Source organism: Rutidosis leptorrhynchoides, unplaced genomic scaffold, assembly GCF_046630445.1.
Source record: "Rutidosis leptorrhynchoides isolate AG116_Rl617_1_P2 unplaced genomic scaffold, CSIRO_AGI_Rlap_v1 contig92, whole genome shotgun sequence".
In the NCBI taxonomy this organism is placed as follows: Eukaryota; Viridiplantae; Streptophyta; class Magnoliopsida; order Asterales; family Asteraceae; genus Rutidosis; species Rutidosis leptorrhynchoides.
The window spans coordinates 39683-56853 of record NW_027266885.1 but is presented as its reverse complement, the minus strand read 5'-3'; the positions used below and the strand labels follow the sequence as shown (position 1 = coordinate 56853).

Here is a 17171-nt window from a genome sequence, read left to right as displayed (position 1 = left end):
TCGAGGACGATACGTCAGCTATGGCCAGGAAGGGCTGGAATGACTTGGTGAGGTGCAACCTCGCGCGCTACAAACTGGTAAGTTTCCTTGTCTTTTCTTTTCACTCTCCCTTCTATGATCCTTTTCGGCTTCACATCATCTGAAGTCCGTCTGGCATTCAACTCTAGGCCGCCAACCATGCCTTCAAAATTATTGAGGTGGCCGAGCTCAACTCTATGAAGTATGGCTCCATGGGGGAGAAGCTGAAGAAAGTCGAGGAGGATGTTGCAAAGGGGCAAGAGTTGTTGACGGATATTGAAGAGCGGTTAAGGGGAGTTGAGAAGAGGCTAAAGCTGGCTGAGCACGAGGTTGCCAGTCTTAAAATCCGATTGGTTAATGTGGCGTAAGCTGCTGGTGATGAGGCTGTGGAGGCTTATCAAAATTTGGAGGATTTCTCTGATGAAGCCTCACGACACCTTGTCTCCGTGATGACTCATCAGTTGTGGAAGGGATTTATGGCAGGCTTAGAGGCCGTGGATGAGTTGCATCCCTCTCAGAAGGTTCGAAATACAGTGCCGAACAAATATACCAAACTTCTAGATCATCCTACCTTTGTCGAGGATGATGGAGAATAGGAGAAAAACTTGGACAATGCTGACGATGATGGAGGCGTCTCTGACAGGGATGTGGAAGAGAAAGCACTATCACCTATGGCTGATCCTTCCTTGGATGATGTTGAGAGATCGGTGGTGGGAACCAATAAAGGGGCTGAGGACAACATGAAAACGGCTCCGACAACCATAGTGCCCCCAAGGCCGGGCAGGAGTCCACAACTAAAGAGAAGGCTCTCGTTGCCAAGTCCCCTGCTGCCAACGAGGTGTGATTCCTCTAGCCCTTTCGCTTTCAAGATCACGAGCCTGGGTGCCAATGTTATCGGCCAGTGTGTCGCTGTAACTGTTACCAAACAATTTTTTCCTTATTTGTTTGTTTGAATAATTTGCCTTTGATAATAGTTATTTTTATTTTTTTCCCTTGCATATTTCTTCTATTATTGTGCCTTGCTTCCTTGGAATATCTGTTAGGATCGGACTAGCTTTGAAAACGTTGTATCCTTCGGCCTTGAATGACCTTGTGCCACTGTCTGCCCCAACATAAACGAGCGGCCGGCCTTGCCTAAATGGCGACGACTTAGATCTCTATTAGGTTTGGCTTGTTCTCCTCTCTCTGCTTCTTTTATTTTTAGACGACATATTTCTTTGTACTGATCTAAGAGGAGCGTCGGTCAGGCTTATAACTCTTTACGATCAGCTTGTTCGAACAAAAAGGTAGTGTCGGCGTGGTCTTGGCTCTTAACCCACATCTTGACCCTTAAGATTTCCAAACAAAAGGTAGTGTCGGCGTGAACTTGGCTCTTAATTGACACCTTAACCTTTAAGGCTTGGAGGTTGGATAAGGAAGCCTCGGTATAGACTTGGCTCTTAACCGACATCTTAACCTTTGAGATTTTCTAAACAAAAGGTAGTGTCGGAGTTGACTTGGCTCTTAACCAAAACCTTGACCTTTAAAGTTTGAAAGTTAGATAGGATCCTACAATGTCCGAACGGAAGGAAGTGTCAGCGTGGTCTTGGCTCTTAACCGACATCTTGACCTTTTAGGGTTTCAAACTTAGTAGGAAACTAGTTTTGCATTACCTCAACAACAAGAAGCGTCGGTGTGGTTCATAACTCTTAACCGACGGCTTGACCCTTATCATTTTGGCTTTGCAACCACAATTTTCTTACAAATGAGGTCGGCTAAATGAAAAAGGTCGAAAGTGCGAGTGATCAAGTCGCAAATTCGGTCGTTTCATTCAGCCTCTCATTTTTAGCTTAGCGTTAGTGCTAGACCGAGATAACTATAGTGGTCACGAGCCAAGTGTCCACTAAAGTACCTCATGCCGGGACTTAATATACTTGGCTCGGTATTTAGGATTACCAATGGGAGATTAATAAATCTCTCTCTATGGCGGATCGGCTAAGGCTATTTGGACGGCTTCGCTCACTCGGGTGATGCCACTTTCCTCTCCCATGGTCACCGTACATCTTCCAGGCTACCTTTAAGTATTTTAACCCATTGAGACTGATTTGGGTGGACACCGAGCGGACTAAGACCCGTCGGCCCATGTTCATCCTGGCCTCGACATTCCACCACTCCTCTTTTAAGACTTTAAGTCTTTTCTTCTTAAACAAACTAGATGATGCCTCTCAGGAGGCTTACTCATAGTTTAGTAAATAAGTCTTACGTCTCAAGAGGACTTACAAAACATGCCACACAGGGTCGAATAAAAGCGTTTTTAAAGATAGCTTCAATTGGGTGAAGTTTGCCCTCAAAGGCCGAGGATAATGTCCATTTCGGGGCAGGACTATCAAAAGTGTCGAATATTAAAATTAGCGGAGCTAGATGTTTCGTCGGCTTCTTCCACAAGGTCGTGATCCATGTTAGGATGTGCATCAGGGTACGAACAACCTCGGACATACAACCAGGCAGATGCTCGGCTCCATCCTTCGAGGGTTGTGGCCCCGAATGCAAGTGTGAGAGACTTAGGCTCCACCTTAACGTCGTTATAGCTGACACAAGCTTCGCTGGCGTTTGTAAACTTATGGTCGAGGGAAAAGTGCTTGATTCTATCGTTCTCAGATGACATTTCCTCACCTCGGCCTAGGCATTTCGTACTACACCGACTCCCCAGGCATTGAGAATTTGAAAGCCTGGTAAAGAAATGAGGCAACGCCAGAGAAAGCAGCTATACCACTCCTGTCAAGGATGGCATTGTAGTCAGTCGGAGGCTTTTATCACCAGTCAATTGATCATTTTCACTGACTTACGGCTTCCTTGAGCAGGATTTGGATCTTGTACCCGGCAAAGATCGGGCCTAAAGGCGGTTTCATGTGCACATTGTCAAAACCCATCTTTTCGAATACATGGTAGTACTAGATGTTGATAGAACTGCCGTCATCTATCAGGTATCGACCTGCTAGGTTATTGGCGATGGTCGTTGAGATAACCAGGGGATCTATATACGGATATTGGATACACGCCAGGTCCTCTTCGGAAAAACCGATGACTATGCCTCATGTCTATGGCGTCATGCGAGTTGAAGTTGTTGTAGCTATGGACATTATCTGTTCGGTTTCACGCTTAGCTGTCTTTCTGGCATTCCTCACCGCCGACGATCATGTGGATCACGTCACCACCTGCTGGCATCGGTGGAGCCAGAGGTGGAGTCTTACCACACCCTTCGGCCTTCTTGGCATCATTGTTATAGTTGCCTCGATATTGCCTACCTTTATTCTTTCGATCTGTATTCGTGCCTTTGTCGTTGGCATTTTGTCATAGTTAGTCAACTTTCCTCTATAGATGAGATATTCAACCTCATCCTTCAGCAACCTACAGTCTTCGATAGTGTGACCATAATCCTTGTGGAATTCATGGTATTGGTCGTTATTTTTGCGAGCTGAGTCCGGCCTCATTGGCTTCGGATATCTGCTAGCTGTCAGACAATACTTTTCAATGGCCATTAAAACACGGCTCCTCGAGGTGTTGAGGGGAGTGTGGCTACTATAGCGTGGTGCTTCCTAGTCGAGGTCTTCACGGCCTTGATCCCTATGGCCTCGACTTCTTTTCTTATCATTACTCTGGTGTCTATCAGATGATTTGCCTTCACGGGGATGGAACCTTTCGGCCTTAAAATCCCTTAAGACATCCTCGACTCTCATTTCCTCGCCTACCAGTCTACCAACTCCGCCATTGATCTCGGCTTCTTCTTTGTCAGCATTGCCTTCAAGGATTCACTGGTAGTTTCGTTGTTGAGGGCAGACGAAGCCAGAACGATGTCCACGGCTTCACCGATCACGCTAGAGTTCCGGAAGAAGCGATCGAAGTATTCTCGTAGAGTCTCTCCTTTCTTTTACATGCACTTCAGAATAGTTACAGGACTCTTGTCTTGAATTTACCCCTACAAACTTGTTAACGAAAAATGTTGTGAGGTATGCAAAATAAGATATCGTTGTCGCTGGCAGCGATCGGAACAAGACTTGGGCGATCCCTTCGAGTGTAACGGGGAAGGCACGACACCTAATTGCGTCAGGCACGACATGGAGGTTCATTGTGGCATCGAAGATCATTACATGACTTGACGGGTCCCCTTGGCCGTCGAACATCTTAAAATTTGGCATCTGCCACTTTTCGTAATGCGGCTCATCTAGTATCTTTTGCATGAACGGAGAAGGAGCCGTGACATAATTGGGAACAGCTCTAGCTGCTACCCCCGAGCCGGCAGTAAGACGAGTATGGGGACCGTTCTAGTTAAGTACCTGTTGTATGATCTGGTAGTACGTGTAGTGACCTCGTAGCTGTCCTATTTGATGTTGTAGGTAGTAGAGCTGCGGATATAAGCCTAGAGGCTGAGCAGTCTGGTTTTGTGCCGCCAGATAATAAGCGGCTTGAGGCATGGGCATATTAACTGGAGTAGGTGGTGGCATCTGACCGTTTTAAGGCTAAAGCCGACGTTGTACTTCAATCTCAATCATCCGACTGACCGTGTCAGTCTAGCGGGAGTGACCAACAGAGGCCTCGACTTGATTCTGTCACTCTATACCATTGCATCGATCCTCTCTTGGAGAGTGGAGCGAATGGCTTTCGGTCTCATCTGCCGGTAAGTCCCCATAGTTATGAGGGTCAATGAAAATAGTGCTCCGACGATGACTACATCGAGCTTTCAATCTCTCTCTCAAGTCCTCGATTGTGAGCTCGCGGCTATAGGCGTCATGATTTGCCCGTAACTGTTCCCCTTTTTCCAACGTCGAGTCAGCAAGTCTCCTAGGTCACTCACAGGGCAGAGCCTATTACAGTCGTTTCGGTTAGTCATCATATCCTTGAGGTCTACTTTTGGTTGGTGAGAGTGAGCTTGTGGGCAAGAGGGACTGTCGTTAAGGATTATACGGTCAGGTCGAGAACGATTCTCATTTCGTTATGTCGGTGTTGCCTGTGGAGCCGGAGGGCATGCGTTAACGGTCACATGCACATTTTCTGATGAAGAGCTAGAGGACCGATTCGACATAGGGTCAGAAATCCCTAGGACTGGTATCGTAGTTGGGTTAAGAGAGGCTCCCAAAGGGGGAATAGACTGGTTTTGAGATACAACATTATCGAAGCCCCGGGTTCCTCCCCGACGGCGACCATTTTCTCTCGGAGCATGCTCCTGCTCGGCCTCGATGCCATTATTGGCTCGAGCGAAACCTGACCTGGTATGCATGCTGACGTGGTGGTGGTGACAAACTTAGTAAACTTTTGAAGGAAGTTACCCTAAAAGGTAACTATAACTTTGAAAATGGAATTTTGATGAAGACTAGACGTAGAAAAATGAAACTTTTTGACGAGCTCCTCATGGTCGGCGCCAATGTTTCAACAAGATGCGAAACGATCTAGTAGTAGAGAGCACGCACCTTTTTTCGTTAGTCTTGATGTTGTTTGAGTAGCTAGAACATAATAAATGTTAAGTAGTATTTGAGTGTTTAAGGTCTAGGACGGGCCTGCAAGGCTTACCACGATGCCTAGAGCGTCATGAAGTCATTCAGTCTAGAAAGAGAAGTGTCTATCGTTTAGAGTGAGATGGCTGCCCTAATAGATTCCGCCTAGAACTTTAGTGATTTTAATAGAGCATTATCAATTTATTTTATTTTATTTTTTTGGTAGATTATAATTTCTAGTCATTTATCCACACATGAGGATTTAGTGTTATCACTAGACCTCTCATTTTATATCTGTGTTTAATCCTTTTTTTTTTCTTTTTGATATTTTCAGGTCCATTTTATATCTATAATACAAGCGTTTTTCATTGGTTTCTATCCTTCAAGTGTTTTAGCATGACATTATTACGTACAATAATTGATTTCGTTTCTTTTTTAAAAAAAAAAAAAAATCAGATATACCAGTTAGACGATTTCAACTGAAGATTTCACGAAGTAGTTGATCGTGTTGCGGTTTTAAAGTTGGAAAGAATTGTATGTGAATTTTGCAAGTTCAAGGAGCCAACCGTGAAAGTACACAATGTTCGTAGCATATATCGACTTCGTGGGAATAATACAATGCACCACCGGTAGTTTATATTGCACAATAGAAAGAGAGCTTTTGTATCAATATTATGATAACTTCTTTGTATCAATATTATCCGGTTCCACCATGAATCGCTAGCTATAATAATTAATACAAACACTAAATTATTATTTGTTTTGATATTCAAACGCTCATTTAATTTATATGTCAAACATTAATTAATTATATTTCTTCTTAGTAAAAATTTAGATAGTTCAAAATATTTTTATATTCTCTCTTCTTTTAAGTAGTACTTTTCCTCCGCATTGTTATTTAAAATATGTTTTTATTTGTCGTTTCTAACACTTTTGTGAGGATTTCAGAAGATCATTTGCTCATCATTTAAAATTGACGAGGGTCGAAAAAAGTTAGTTATTTACCGTTACATTATACATTTATTTAATTCTCGAAAATAATAGATGGAAATAGGCCAATTCACAACTTTATTTATTTAAAATTAAATTTATTTTTGAACATTATTTTAAAACTAAATTGATATAGTTTATTTGATTGAAATAAAGTATTATAAAAAATAAGAAGTACGGCCTTCATATTCTATGCCATTTCGAGTTAACTTTAACAATCTTTCTTTTAAATCCAACATTTTAGCTACGCAATAAACATCACAATTTTTAAATAATAAAATAAAACTAAATACATTTAGTAAACCGTATTTTACATATATTAAAAGAACTTCGATACTAGTTTATATTGCGTATATAAATTAATTTTGTCTCGTTCTAATTTGTGTATATAGCTAACAAAACTTTTGTAAAAAAAAATTAACAAGTCCCGGTATATGTATTTATTAGAGTGTAGAAACTTCAAGTCAGGTGTCTTTTATATTTATCTTAAAAAAAATGTGTCTTTTATATTTGCATCATCAGTAGATTATTTTATTTTATGAAATCAATACATTCAAGTCATCCAAGACAATTTACAATGGATTACTAAATAATACATGCAAGTCATTCAAGACAGTTTGCAATGGATTACTAAATAATCTAAGCTTAAAATAAAAATTCTAACAACAATTAGAACTTTTCATTTTTTATTTCTTTGATGCAATTATTTGATTTGAGTGTGTAGTAGCGATTAGCGATTGAAACTCAACCCAATTTATAATTGTCAAATTGACTATATATCTCTATTATTAGAATATATAAAATCATCCATAATTATTTATTAACCATCCATAAATTTAAAATATAAATTTTAGATCTTTTAAATGAAGAAAATATTATATTCCATCCGTCTCAAATTAGATTATAATATTTATGATTTCGCATAAATCAAGAAAATATGTTTATAAGTTTATTTTTCAACATAATTATAATTATATAGACTAAAAAACTCTCATAAAAAATATAAGGGTGAAGATGGTGAAATTGGTGAGAGAAGGTGCATGAAGACATGAGGATGAAAGTGGTAAAAATATAATAAATAAACATAATTAATATTTTTTAAATTTATCAAAATTTATATATAATTTAAAATAAAAAATTATATTTATATAAACATCTAAAATAGGATAGAAAGAGTATATATTAAGTTCCGTGCATTAACAATGGGCCGAGTACTAGTTTTAAATCATCGCGAACTCCATCTACAAAAAGGCAAAGCTCTTCGAAACTATAGCGACGGTCGATTTGCCAATTTCAAAACCTGGCAAAGAGTATTCTTATCCATCCTGCATGAAAACGACATCGTAGCTAAGCATGATAAGGAGTGGGAAAAGGAAAGAAAAAATATCAAAAGTAGCACATGTTGTCGCCGCGTTGTTTTGGACAATTGTGTCTGAGCTTTCAATTTTCAGTGCAATTTTGTAATGACCTGTGAAAGAAATTGACAGAACATGAAATTCAGCTAATTCAATTCATTAATGTAAAATAAGTTTTTTTATATATTAATATTTGGAACTAAATTTAATATTTTTATTATTATTTTTCTAAATTTAAAAAAATAAAAATAAAATTTAATTTATATCACATGTTATCGTTTAATGAATTCAGTACATTAATCATTATATTAAATTATTATCTCAAACATTATTCTTAAAATAAATATTATAATAAATTTTAAATTAATGAGTAAGAAGAAAAATATTAAATAAAGAGTAATCTAGTATAAAGGAGAAAAAATGGCATAAAAAGAAAACACCACCCAAGATGCGAATCAGGGGTGGCAGTTTGAGAGCCACTGCACACAGCCAACAAGGCCACATGTGCGTCTTAAAGCTGTGAATGGTATTCAGACTTATTTAAAGGGAGAAAACTTACCGACGTTTCTTATTCATACCTTACATACTCTATTTCTAATTAGAAACTGACAACTGGAATTTTGAGTGACTTGGCATCCAGCTCATCCAATAAAAAACTAAGATATGTAAAGGACATTTATGTAAGTTTTTTCCTATTTAAAGATTTCATTCGCTTAGATCTATTACGTAACAATAAGAGATACTTTCAAATAAAAAACAAATATTCTTAATAAATTAAAATCTGAAAACATTCAAATTAAGAATAAAATTATGTAGGAACAAACATCTCCTGAATTGCAAAATTCCTTGGTTTTTTGGCACCTTCCAAAACAACCCCATTTTGAATTTGAATTTCTTGTGACACGAGAATTCCTTCCTCATCTAAAATTCAAACCTTCCTCAAAATCATTCAATGCACGAATTGAATTAACCTACTCCTTGGACAAGATCCCCGAAATTACAGTAGTTTCCAAACTATCCCCATTTATAATTTCAAATCTAGTCACAAATGGCTGAGATGTTAGAATCCTGTTAGGATTACGACTCCCCTCAATTTGAAAACTATCATCTTCTTCCCGCATCTCTGAAACGATTGAGACATCACGCTCATCAACATTGGCCAGACCAATTAGACTTGAATTTTCACGAAATTCTAACGTTTTATTAAGAACTATCGGATTAACATATATATGTTAATCCTAAATGACTTTAAGCTCATAAATCTTATTGTCGATGGCACCGAAAAATAATATGGTATATCACATTGATTATTTAATCTGATTTGAAAGTGACAACAGTCTAGCCTCTTCCGAAACAATGTATCGTCTTCAATCTTTACTAAACCACCCCATTCACTACATATGGCTGTGAAAAAAGCGTTAGTCCACACATAAAGTGGAATGCCTTCTCCTCTCATTCTTAAAAAATTATCATTACAAATTAAATTAAAATAAGTTATGTAGATACAAATGAGCCCTAAAACGTAAACACAATATAAGATTTTCGAATTTCGAATTTCATGTAACCAGACATCTTAATTACATAATTAAAGTGTCCGGATATAAGATAATCAGGCCTGAGTAAAAAAAAATACAGTACCCGGAATTTCCGTGTAAAGCTTTATTAAAAAAAATAGTACCCGGATTTAGATCACCAAAGAAGTGATTAATTAAGAAAAAAAACATGTTGCTCTAATTTGCTAGTCCAATTAAAATTATTTCTTTTTCTTTTTTTAATATAGATCGAGTTAAATTTAGTGTAGAAATAAAAGCAATATTTGGTGACCTGAACTATGAATTCTAGGTGCAAAAATTGTCTGTTTATGAGATCGTAGATTTTTGAGATAATCGGACAGTCAATCTGTTTTGAGATAATCAGACAGAATACGTTGCACGAAGAAATGTATTCGATTGTGTGATTACCGGATAAATCTTATCCGGTTTTGCTATTTTCGGAGACAATCAAGGTCTCATCGCGACACGTGTCATTCTTTTGTACTAACTGTGTTTTCAAACCGTTAATGACAATTAAATTTACTCAGTCCGAAAGATTAACTAAAGCTACTTGTATTTCTCACAGCCAAGAACCTTATTTATGTCCACCTTTTTCAAAATCACTTATTTTGTGTTCACGTCTTAGAGTTTCTCCCTATTTTGATAATTTTTTCAACTAGGTCAGGTTAGGAGTCCTGACCTCCGCACTTTCAAAAGATCCTAACAACCACAAGACAGAATTATTCATCACACACTCTCTGTCTGCAAAAGTTTCAAACGTAATGAGCATCATAGGCGTGCTCATCATCGTCAAAATCACATTAAACAGAAGAGGATAAGTTACATGGGTAACGTTGAGCCCCGATAACGTTAACATACAATAACGTTTCCGGATACCTTATATGCGGACAGACCGTAGAGGAAAAAGAAAAAAATAAACCAAATAACAAAGGATAGAACATAGTATCTGGATTCATGGTATCCGGTTATCATTAATCACAATTAAATTTAATTAATGTTTGTGGCTAATTTGAGGTACCCGGATTCATAGTATTTATTTATGTTCATCTTTTCGAAAATCACTTATAATCTGTTCGCTTTTTAGGATTTGTATATATATTTTTTGTAATTTACTCAGAAGATCTTCTGTAATTCTTTCTATGACATCTATAGTTAATGACGGAGGTCGTAAATGACCTAGAAGACTTCGGTTCAACCAATCTTTATTCACATCCTCCGTCATGAAACTAAAAAAAAGCAGCGTATTTTCTTTCCATACATTCTTTACAGAACTTGTTCGAGCATGATTAGTCCGAACACGATTCTGAGTTGACCCTGATTTAAGAATAGAAAATGCAAGGACGGATTCATTCAGGGACAAAGGGGGGCAATTGTCCTCGGTTAAACAATAAAATCCGTTAATACTCCCTATCAGTTGGTTAGTTGTGTACTCTTAAATCAGAAAGTCATGGGTTCTACTTACCTGACCGCACTTTCTCCAAAAAAAAATTCTCAATGAGAAAGTAATTATTGTTTTAATAGAATCTAAACTTAACAAGCGTACACGTCCCAAGACATAAAGTATTTATTTTTTAATAGAATCTAAAAGTACTGTAACTACAGTTTTAGATTAAATACTCCCTCTTTTGGTTAGTATTACCGTATCACTTTTTTTTCTTGGATAAAATTACCACATCACTTAAATTATTATTAATGTTATTATAGTTATTATTTAACTATCAATAATACTAAGTTATATTGGTGTAGAAGTTCAAATAGAATAGTTTGGAATATAAATTTTTAATTGAAATCCATAATTATAGTAGTTGGTTAATTTTAATCATGCCTTAACTACACAAACAAAATAGATGAACATAATACACATTTAGTAAAGATATATTTTAATAAATTTAAATCTTAATTATTTAAACTAATAATATATAATAGCTTTTTTATCACAAAATAATTATTTAAAGCCTATTTTTCTTTTTCTTTTTTATTATTAAAGTATATCTACGGAATTGTATTAGAACAGCTAATAAATCAAAATATATCACGTACCATATTTAAATAGCTAGCAATTGAAAAATTATAATAATTTATAAAGAATAAATATATGAAATTGGGATAAAAAAAGAAAATAGTTGCTACATATGTATCATTTTGTCCCCAATAAAAAAAAAAATTGGATCCACCACTGAGAAAAAGACGAGCCTTGCGAGTATCCACAGTCCAAGAAGGAAAAGAAAAGGCCACCGAGATTTCTCCTACTCCAATACGCCGACCATACATTGCCTTGACTGCATCCAGCGCTTCCTTCTCCGAGAAGAAAGAAATGAAGCCAAATTTTACTCTCTTCCTTTTAGATGTGAAAAGAAACATAGATTATGGCTGTCCTTCCAATTTACGTTTATAATTAAGAATTTGATGATTAGTAGGTTATTATGATTCCATTTCTTCAAAGCCCAGAGTTGTACGATTAATTTTCCAACGATTCACACCAAAATCAAATATTTTTCGGATTGAATTCAAAATACAAATGTGCAGTGGCGGATCCAAAAGATTTGATCATTGGGGAAAAGTTTGAAATAAAGTTAGAAGACATATATCAAATAAGCGGAATTTCTTTATCGAGTAGAAATTACTAGTTTCAAAAAACGAGAAATTAATGTGGTAGCAAGAGTTTTATTTTTAGGCTGAATTGCATATTAAATCATAATTACTTCAGTATTTTTAAATTAAATTAACTATGTAAAAGAGCATTATTAATGTCAGGTATAAGTCACGATATTAAAAAAAAAAATGTAAATCATAATCCTGTCTTAATTTGAAGTTTTTTATTTTTTATTTTTTTTTTATATTGTCTTAATAAGAAATGAGCAGCCTAATAAGTAGTAACAAACTAACAATGATTTCTGTTAATGATATACTATCTCAATTTCAAAATAATTGATATTTTGATTAAAATGACATAATTTAATTAATAAAATATATTGAGAATATTTTTATAAAAAAAAAAAGATCAAACTTCTCCAAATTGAATAAAACAATATGTATAATTTAAGAATGTTTCGTTTTAAAAATACACCCTCATTATATCTATCAATTATACATGCTACTTAAATTTAAAACATCAATTATTTTAAAATGGAATGAGTAGTATTATATTTGAGGAATATTTTAATTGAATCTCTATATGCATAATTTAATTTTTTAGAAGATAATCTATAATTTGCCCTTATCAAATTACAATATATACAAGTAATAAAGTTTATTTGTGAATGAACTTTATATTTGAAGGAAAAAAAATTCTAGATCATAAGTTGAGAGTGCAATAGAATAGAAATAAATAAAGAGGTTTTTGAAAAGTCATTTTCATATAATTAACGATAATTATATAGTTTGGCGTGTTTGGATGGTCGTATAATTATTTAATCATACATAATTTCGTATAATTTGGAAGCTCCAACTAAACAGTTTCAATTTTAACTTGTATAATTATACTGGAATCAGTGTCCGTAGAAGATTGCGCTTGGTCGGGTAGAAGATTGCGCTTGGTCGGGTCAGAATTTTGAACCCCATCTACAGATTGACTGGTTTAATTGAGTGGTTCAGTCTATAGGTTCGAGTTTTTCATCCAAAATTCGAACCGATGGCTTCAATTAGAGTGAGCTCAAACCGAAGGGAACCGAAAACCGAACCCAAACCAACCGAAATCGAATGCATTTTCGGATATTTCGGTTCGATTTCGGTTGTGCTAAACTTAGCTTTTCGGTTTTCGGTTCAACCGAAGCAATTAAGGAAAAAAACTAATTTTTGTATGTTAAACCGAGCAGAAGCAATTAAAAATAAAACCATATTCTCAGATTTCAGCCCGACATGCTTCTTCTTCTTCCCTTTGTAGCAGCTGTGCTTTCTTCTTCTACCACAATCCTCTCACAGTAATCAAACCAACCCTCAATTCCTTCCTTCTAAATCCTTTTTTAAGTGATCTCGTCTCCTTAATCAACAAAAACATCGCAACCGTCCCGTTGTAGTGTCGATTTCGTGTTATGGGTTTGAAGGTTAGATCTAGTGTTGTGGGTTTGAAGGTTAGATCTGGAGTCAAAGAGAGTTCATCTTCGTCGATTGGATTTCGTGGTGGCGTCGTCGTCGCCGTCTCGTGAGTCATGACCGTGACTCATAATCCTTTGATGATGGATTCGACTCGGAGATCGTTGATGCGTGCGTGACTGAGAAGAAAATGAAGTGGAATTGTTGATTTTGATCTCGATTACTCTGGAAGTGGGAGATATCCGATTATTTTTTCCTTTTGCAGGTCACTGTGTATTTACTTTTTTTTTGCAAGAAGGCCCCTAATTTTTATTGTTTATCACCCATCGGTGTTTTTCGGTTTCGGTTAAAACCAAACCAAAATTTTTGGTTTCGGTTGTTGCGTATTTATTTTTCGGTTCGTTTCGGTTATGTTCCGTTTTAACCGAAACCGAACGGATGCCGATGCCCATCCGCCTTCAATAATGAAACATTACTAACCTTAAAACTGACTTAGTAGAAAAGGTTGATTACAAATCACTAGTCAGCGGACCCGTTCGTTGGACGGAAATTCCGTATTTTTAAAATAAATAGTTTAAATATATATTATAAAATATTATATAATAATTATTTGCATTAAATATTATTAAATTTATGTCAAATATTATATAAAAAAAAATTATTTTAACTTTAAATTAATTAAAATTATTTTGATTTTATTTCAAAATCTACAATCTTATTAAAATTAAAAATTTATTTTGTTTGAAAAATAAGATATATCTATTTTAATTAATAATATGAAAAAAATATAGCGAATTTTTATTAGGAATAATAATTTAATAAAAAAATTTTGAAAAAAAATAATATATATTTTAATTTGATTAGGAATAATTTTTTTTAACAATATATCCGTTTGAATAGGAAAAAAAGAATATGTGTCCGTTTTAATTAAGAATAGAAAAAAATATAATGAATTTTAATTAGAAAAAAATTTTAAATAAAAAAATTAAAAAAAATATAGTGTATTATAATTTTATTAGAAATATTTTTTATTTTTTTTTGATTTTTTAATTAGAATAGAAAAAATCATATATTTAAAATTATAATTTGAAACTTAATTAAACTCAAAGTTCTAAATGAAGAATATAATTTAATAAAAAAATTAAAAAAAATAATATATATTATTATTTGATTATGAATAATTTTTTAACAATATGCCCGCTTGTCCGTTTGAATAGGAAAAAAAAAGATGTGTATATTTTAATTAGGAATAGGAAAAAAATATAATGAATTTTTATTACGAAAAATTGCTTAATAAAAATATAGAAATAAAAATAGTGTATTATAATTTTATTAGGATTTTTTTTAAAATAATTGATAATAAATTGATTGATTAGGAATAAAATTATTATATTAAGAAAAAGTAATTGGTAGAATTTTATTAGAAATCATTATGTTTTTATTGTATTTTGATTTCCTAATTAGAAAAGGAAAAAAAATATTATTGACTTAAAATTATAACTTGAAACCTAATTAAATTCAAAGTTTATCAAATTACTATTCGTTAATAAAACGCCATATGTAGGATGTTGATTTGACAATAAAATTTACAATTAAATTATAATTGGGACAAATTAAAAAAATCTCTCTATTATCTATAAAAAATACTATTTATTAGTAGTAGTAGATGAATATGAAGTTTGCAATTATTTGATCTGACCGGTCCAAAGCGAAAATTTTGGTTCAGGTTGCTATCGGATTAAAATGAATCAATTGAACCAGTATTCTGTAGTAGAGAATGAGAATCCTAATGTCATTTCTGAAAAGTACATTTTCTTTTTTGAAGTAATTTCTGAAAAGTACATTAACAACAACAGCCAACAAGCACAAAACAACCCACACTCGAAAAGAAAAGGGAAACCCATTAATATTTTCTCCTCCCTTAGTCTATCGGATCGGAGACCATTCAAACAAAACCCTTTTGCCCACAAGACCAAAACGCTAGGTGAAAACCACATCAGACAGACACCATTAACAAACAAACAAGAAAAATCTAAACTTTAATAACACTAATAAACAAAATACTAGTAATAATCTTTTTTAAGTGACCAAATAAATAGGAGAAGGAGAATTAGAGGTAGAGATCATGTGCTGATGCTCCATGTTAAGTTCCCTGAGGCTCAAATAAGGAAGAGGGCCTGAAGAAGAAGCTCTGTTTCTGGTACCATTACACGGAGGATTACTTGACCCGCTTCTGCTCTCGGTTACATAAACGGGTCCTGAAATGGAGCTCCCTCGGAATACTCTGGCTCTTGCCTGATGCACATCAATCTCATCCTTGATTACTGATTGGACCCACTTCCATTTGAAGAGGAACAGAGCATTTCTCCACCATTTTCTCTTCTTTTTCGACTTGTTGATGTAGTGATGATGATGATGGGCTTTCTTGGGTTTCGATTCGTCTTTCGAGATGGGTTTCTGAAGCTTGAAGTGTATCGAGGAGTCTATTGACGTCCTTGACTCTCGTTTGTGCTTCCTCGCTTCTTCCAGAACCTTTAATACGAACACGGAGCAGCACACACGACACGACATTGTTAAACAAGTGTAAAAAGAAAGACGAAGGGGGTAAGTAAAATTACCTGAAAGTAGTCAAATTGTGTATCGAAGCCGTAGTCATTGAAGTGTTGTGGTTGTGGCATTGGAAAGATTGGAGCTTTGATTGACATTTTCTCCTTCTTCTCCCTCTGAGGAAATTAATTAAAAGCATATGTGTGTGTGTGTGTGAGAGAGAGAGAGAGAGAGAGAGAGAGAGAATGTGATATTAGATAGTTTGGGACTCAATGTGAGAACTTGCGGTTGGCGGATCCAAAGCCTACTGAATGCTACTGCTAAGGCACATGTTTTTAGACAGCCTATATCGACGCTAGCCTAAAATGGATTTCAAATTTGTCCTCACTTATTAGTTTATTTGTACAACCAATCATATTATTTTTTCATATTAAAATATATGATATTTAGATATAAAATATCATATATTATAATAAAAAATAAGTAGTAATATTTAACTCTCACTCTATAATAAATTGTTCGAGCATGTTATTTAACCTCATTGAACCATCATGATCATCTTTGTTAATATCATCTATTTATATCAAAAGAGAGAGAAAGAAATGAAGGTAATATAAATTGAGTTTTTCTAGTGTGTAAATTTGCACACATATAAATAAGGAAATAATATAAATTTTAATAAAATAAAACTTTCAACTAATCCTATTCTTAATCACTCTACTTAACCATCCTATCAAATCTCTTCATCTCTCCTAAGAAAATCTCATTTGATTTATTTATTTTTCAGAAATTTTACGTGTCAATACAAGATATATATTTTTAGCACAATATCTCTCCAGTTTGCTTTTTTCCGTAATATAGTATCCAAATTTTACTACTGAAATCGTAAATCAAAATCCATCTAAAATTTACAAATAAATATAGTGAAACAATGAAAAAAATTATTGAATTTGTATAATATGCAGAACAAAAATTAATTGATATTTTCTTTTTTTTTGCCCAATTTTTTTTTTAAAATATTGTATAAGAAACCTTTGCTCAATTGAATTCCATATATATATATTTTTTGGTTTGGCTGGTGTGACCAAATTAAAGGAAGAAGAAGGAAACTTGGCTGGTAAATACTAGATATGACGACGAGAACAGCAACAAGAAGAACTAGTGTGAATTAAGGTGGAAAATTTAGAGGGAGATTAAAAAAAACAGTT

General features: G+C 34.6%; 1 protein-coding gene across 1 annotated transcript; it reads right to left on the bottom strand.

Annotated features, from left to right (window-relative positions):
- Nucleotides 1-15495: 15495 nt before the first annotated feature.
- Nucleotides 15496-16121, bottom strand: LOC139885278 (uncharacterized). The gene is made up of 2 exons (XM_071869201.1): nucleotides 16035-16121; nucleotides 15496-15948 (listed from the first exon to the last, which is right to left on the bottom strand). Exons 1-2 carry the CDS (start codon nucleotides 16119-16121, stop codon nucleotides 15496-15498), a joined length of 540 nt encoding a protein of 179 aa, XP_071725302.1.
- Between the last annotated feature and the right edge of the window lie 1050 nt (nucleotides 16122-17171).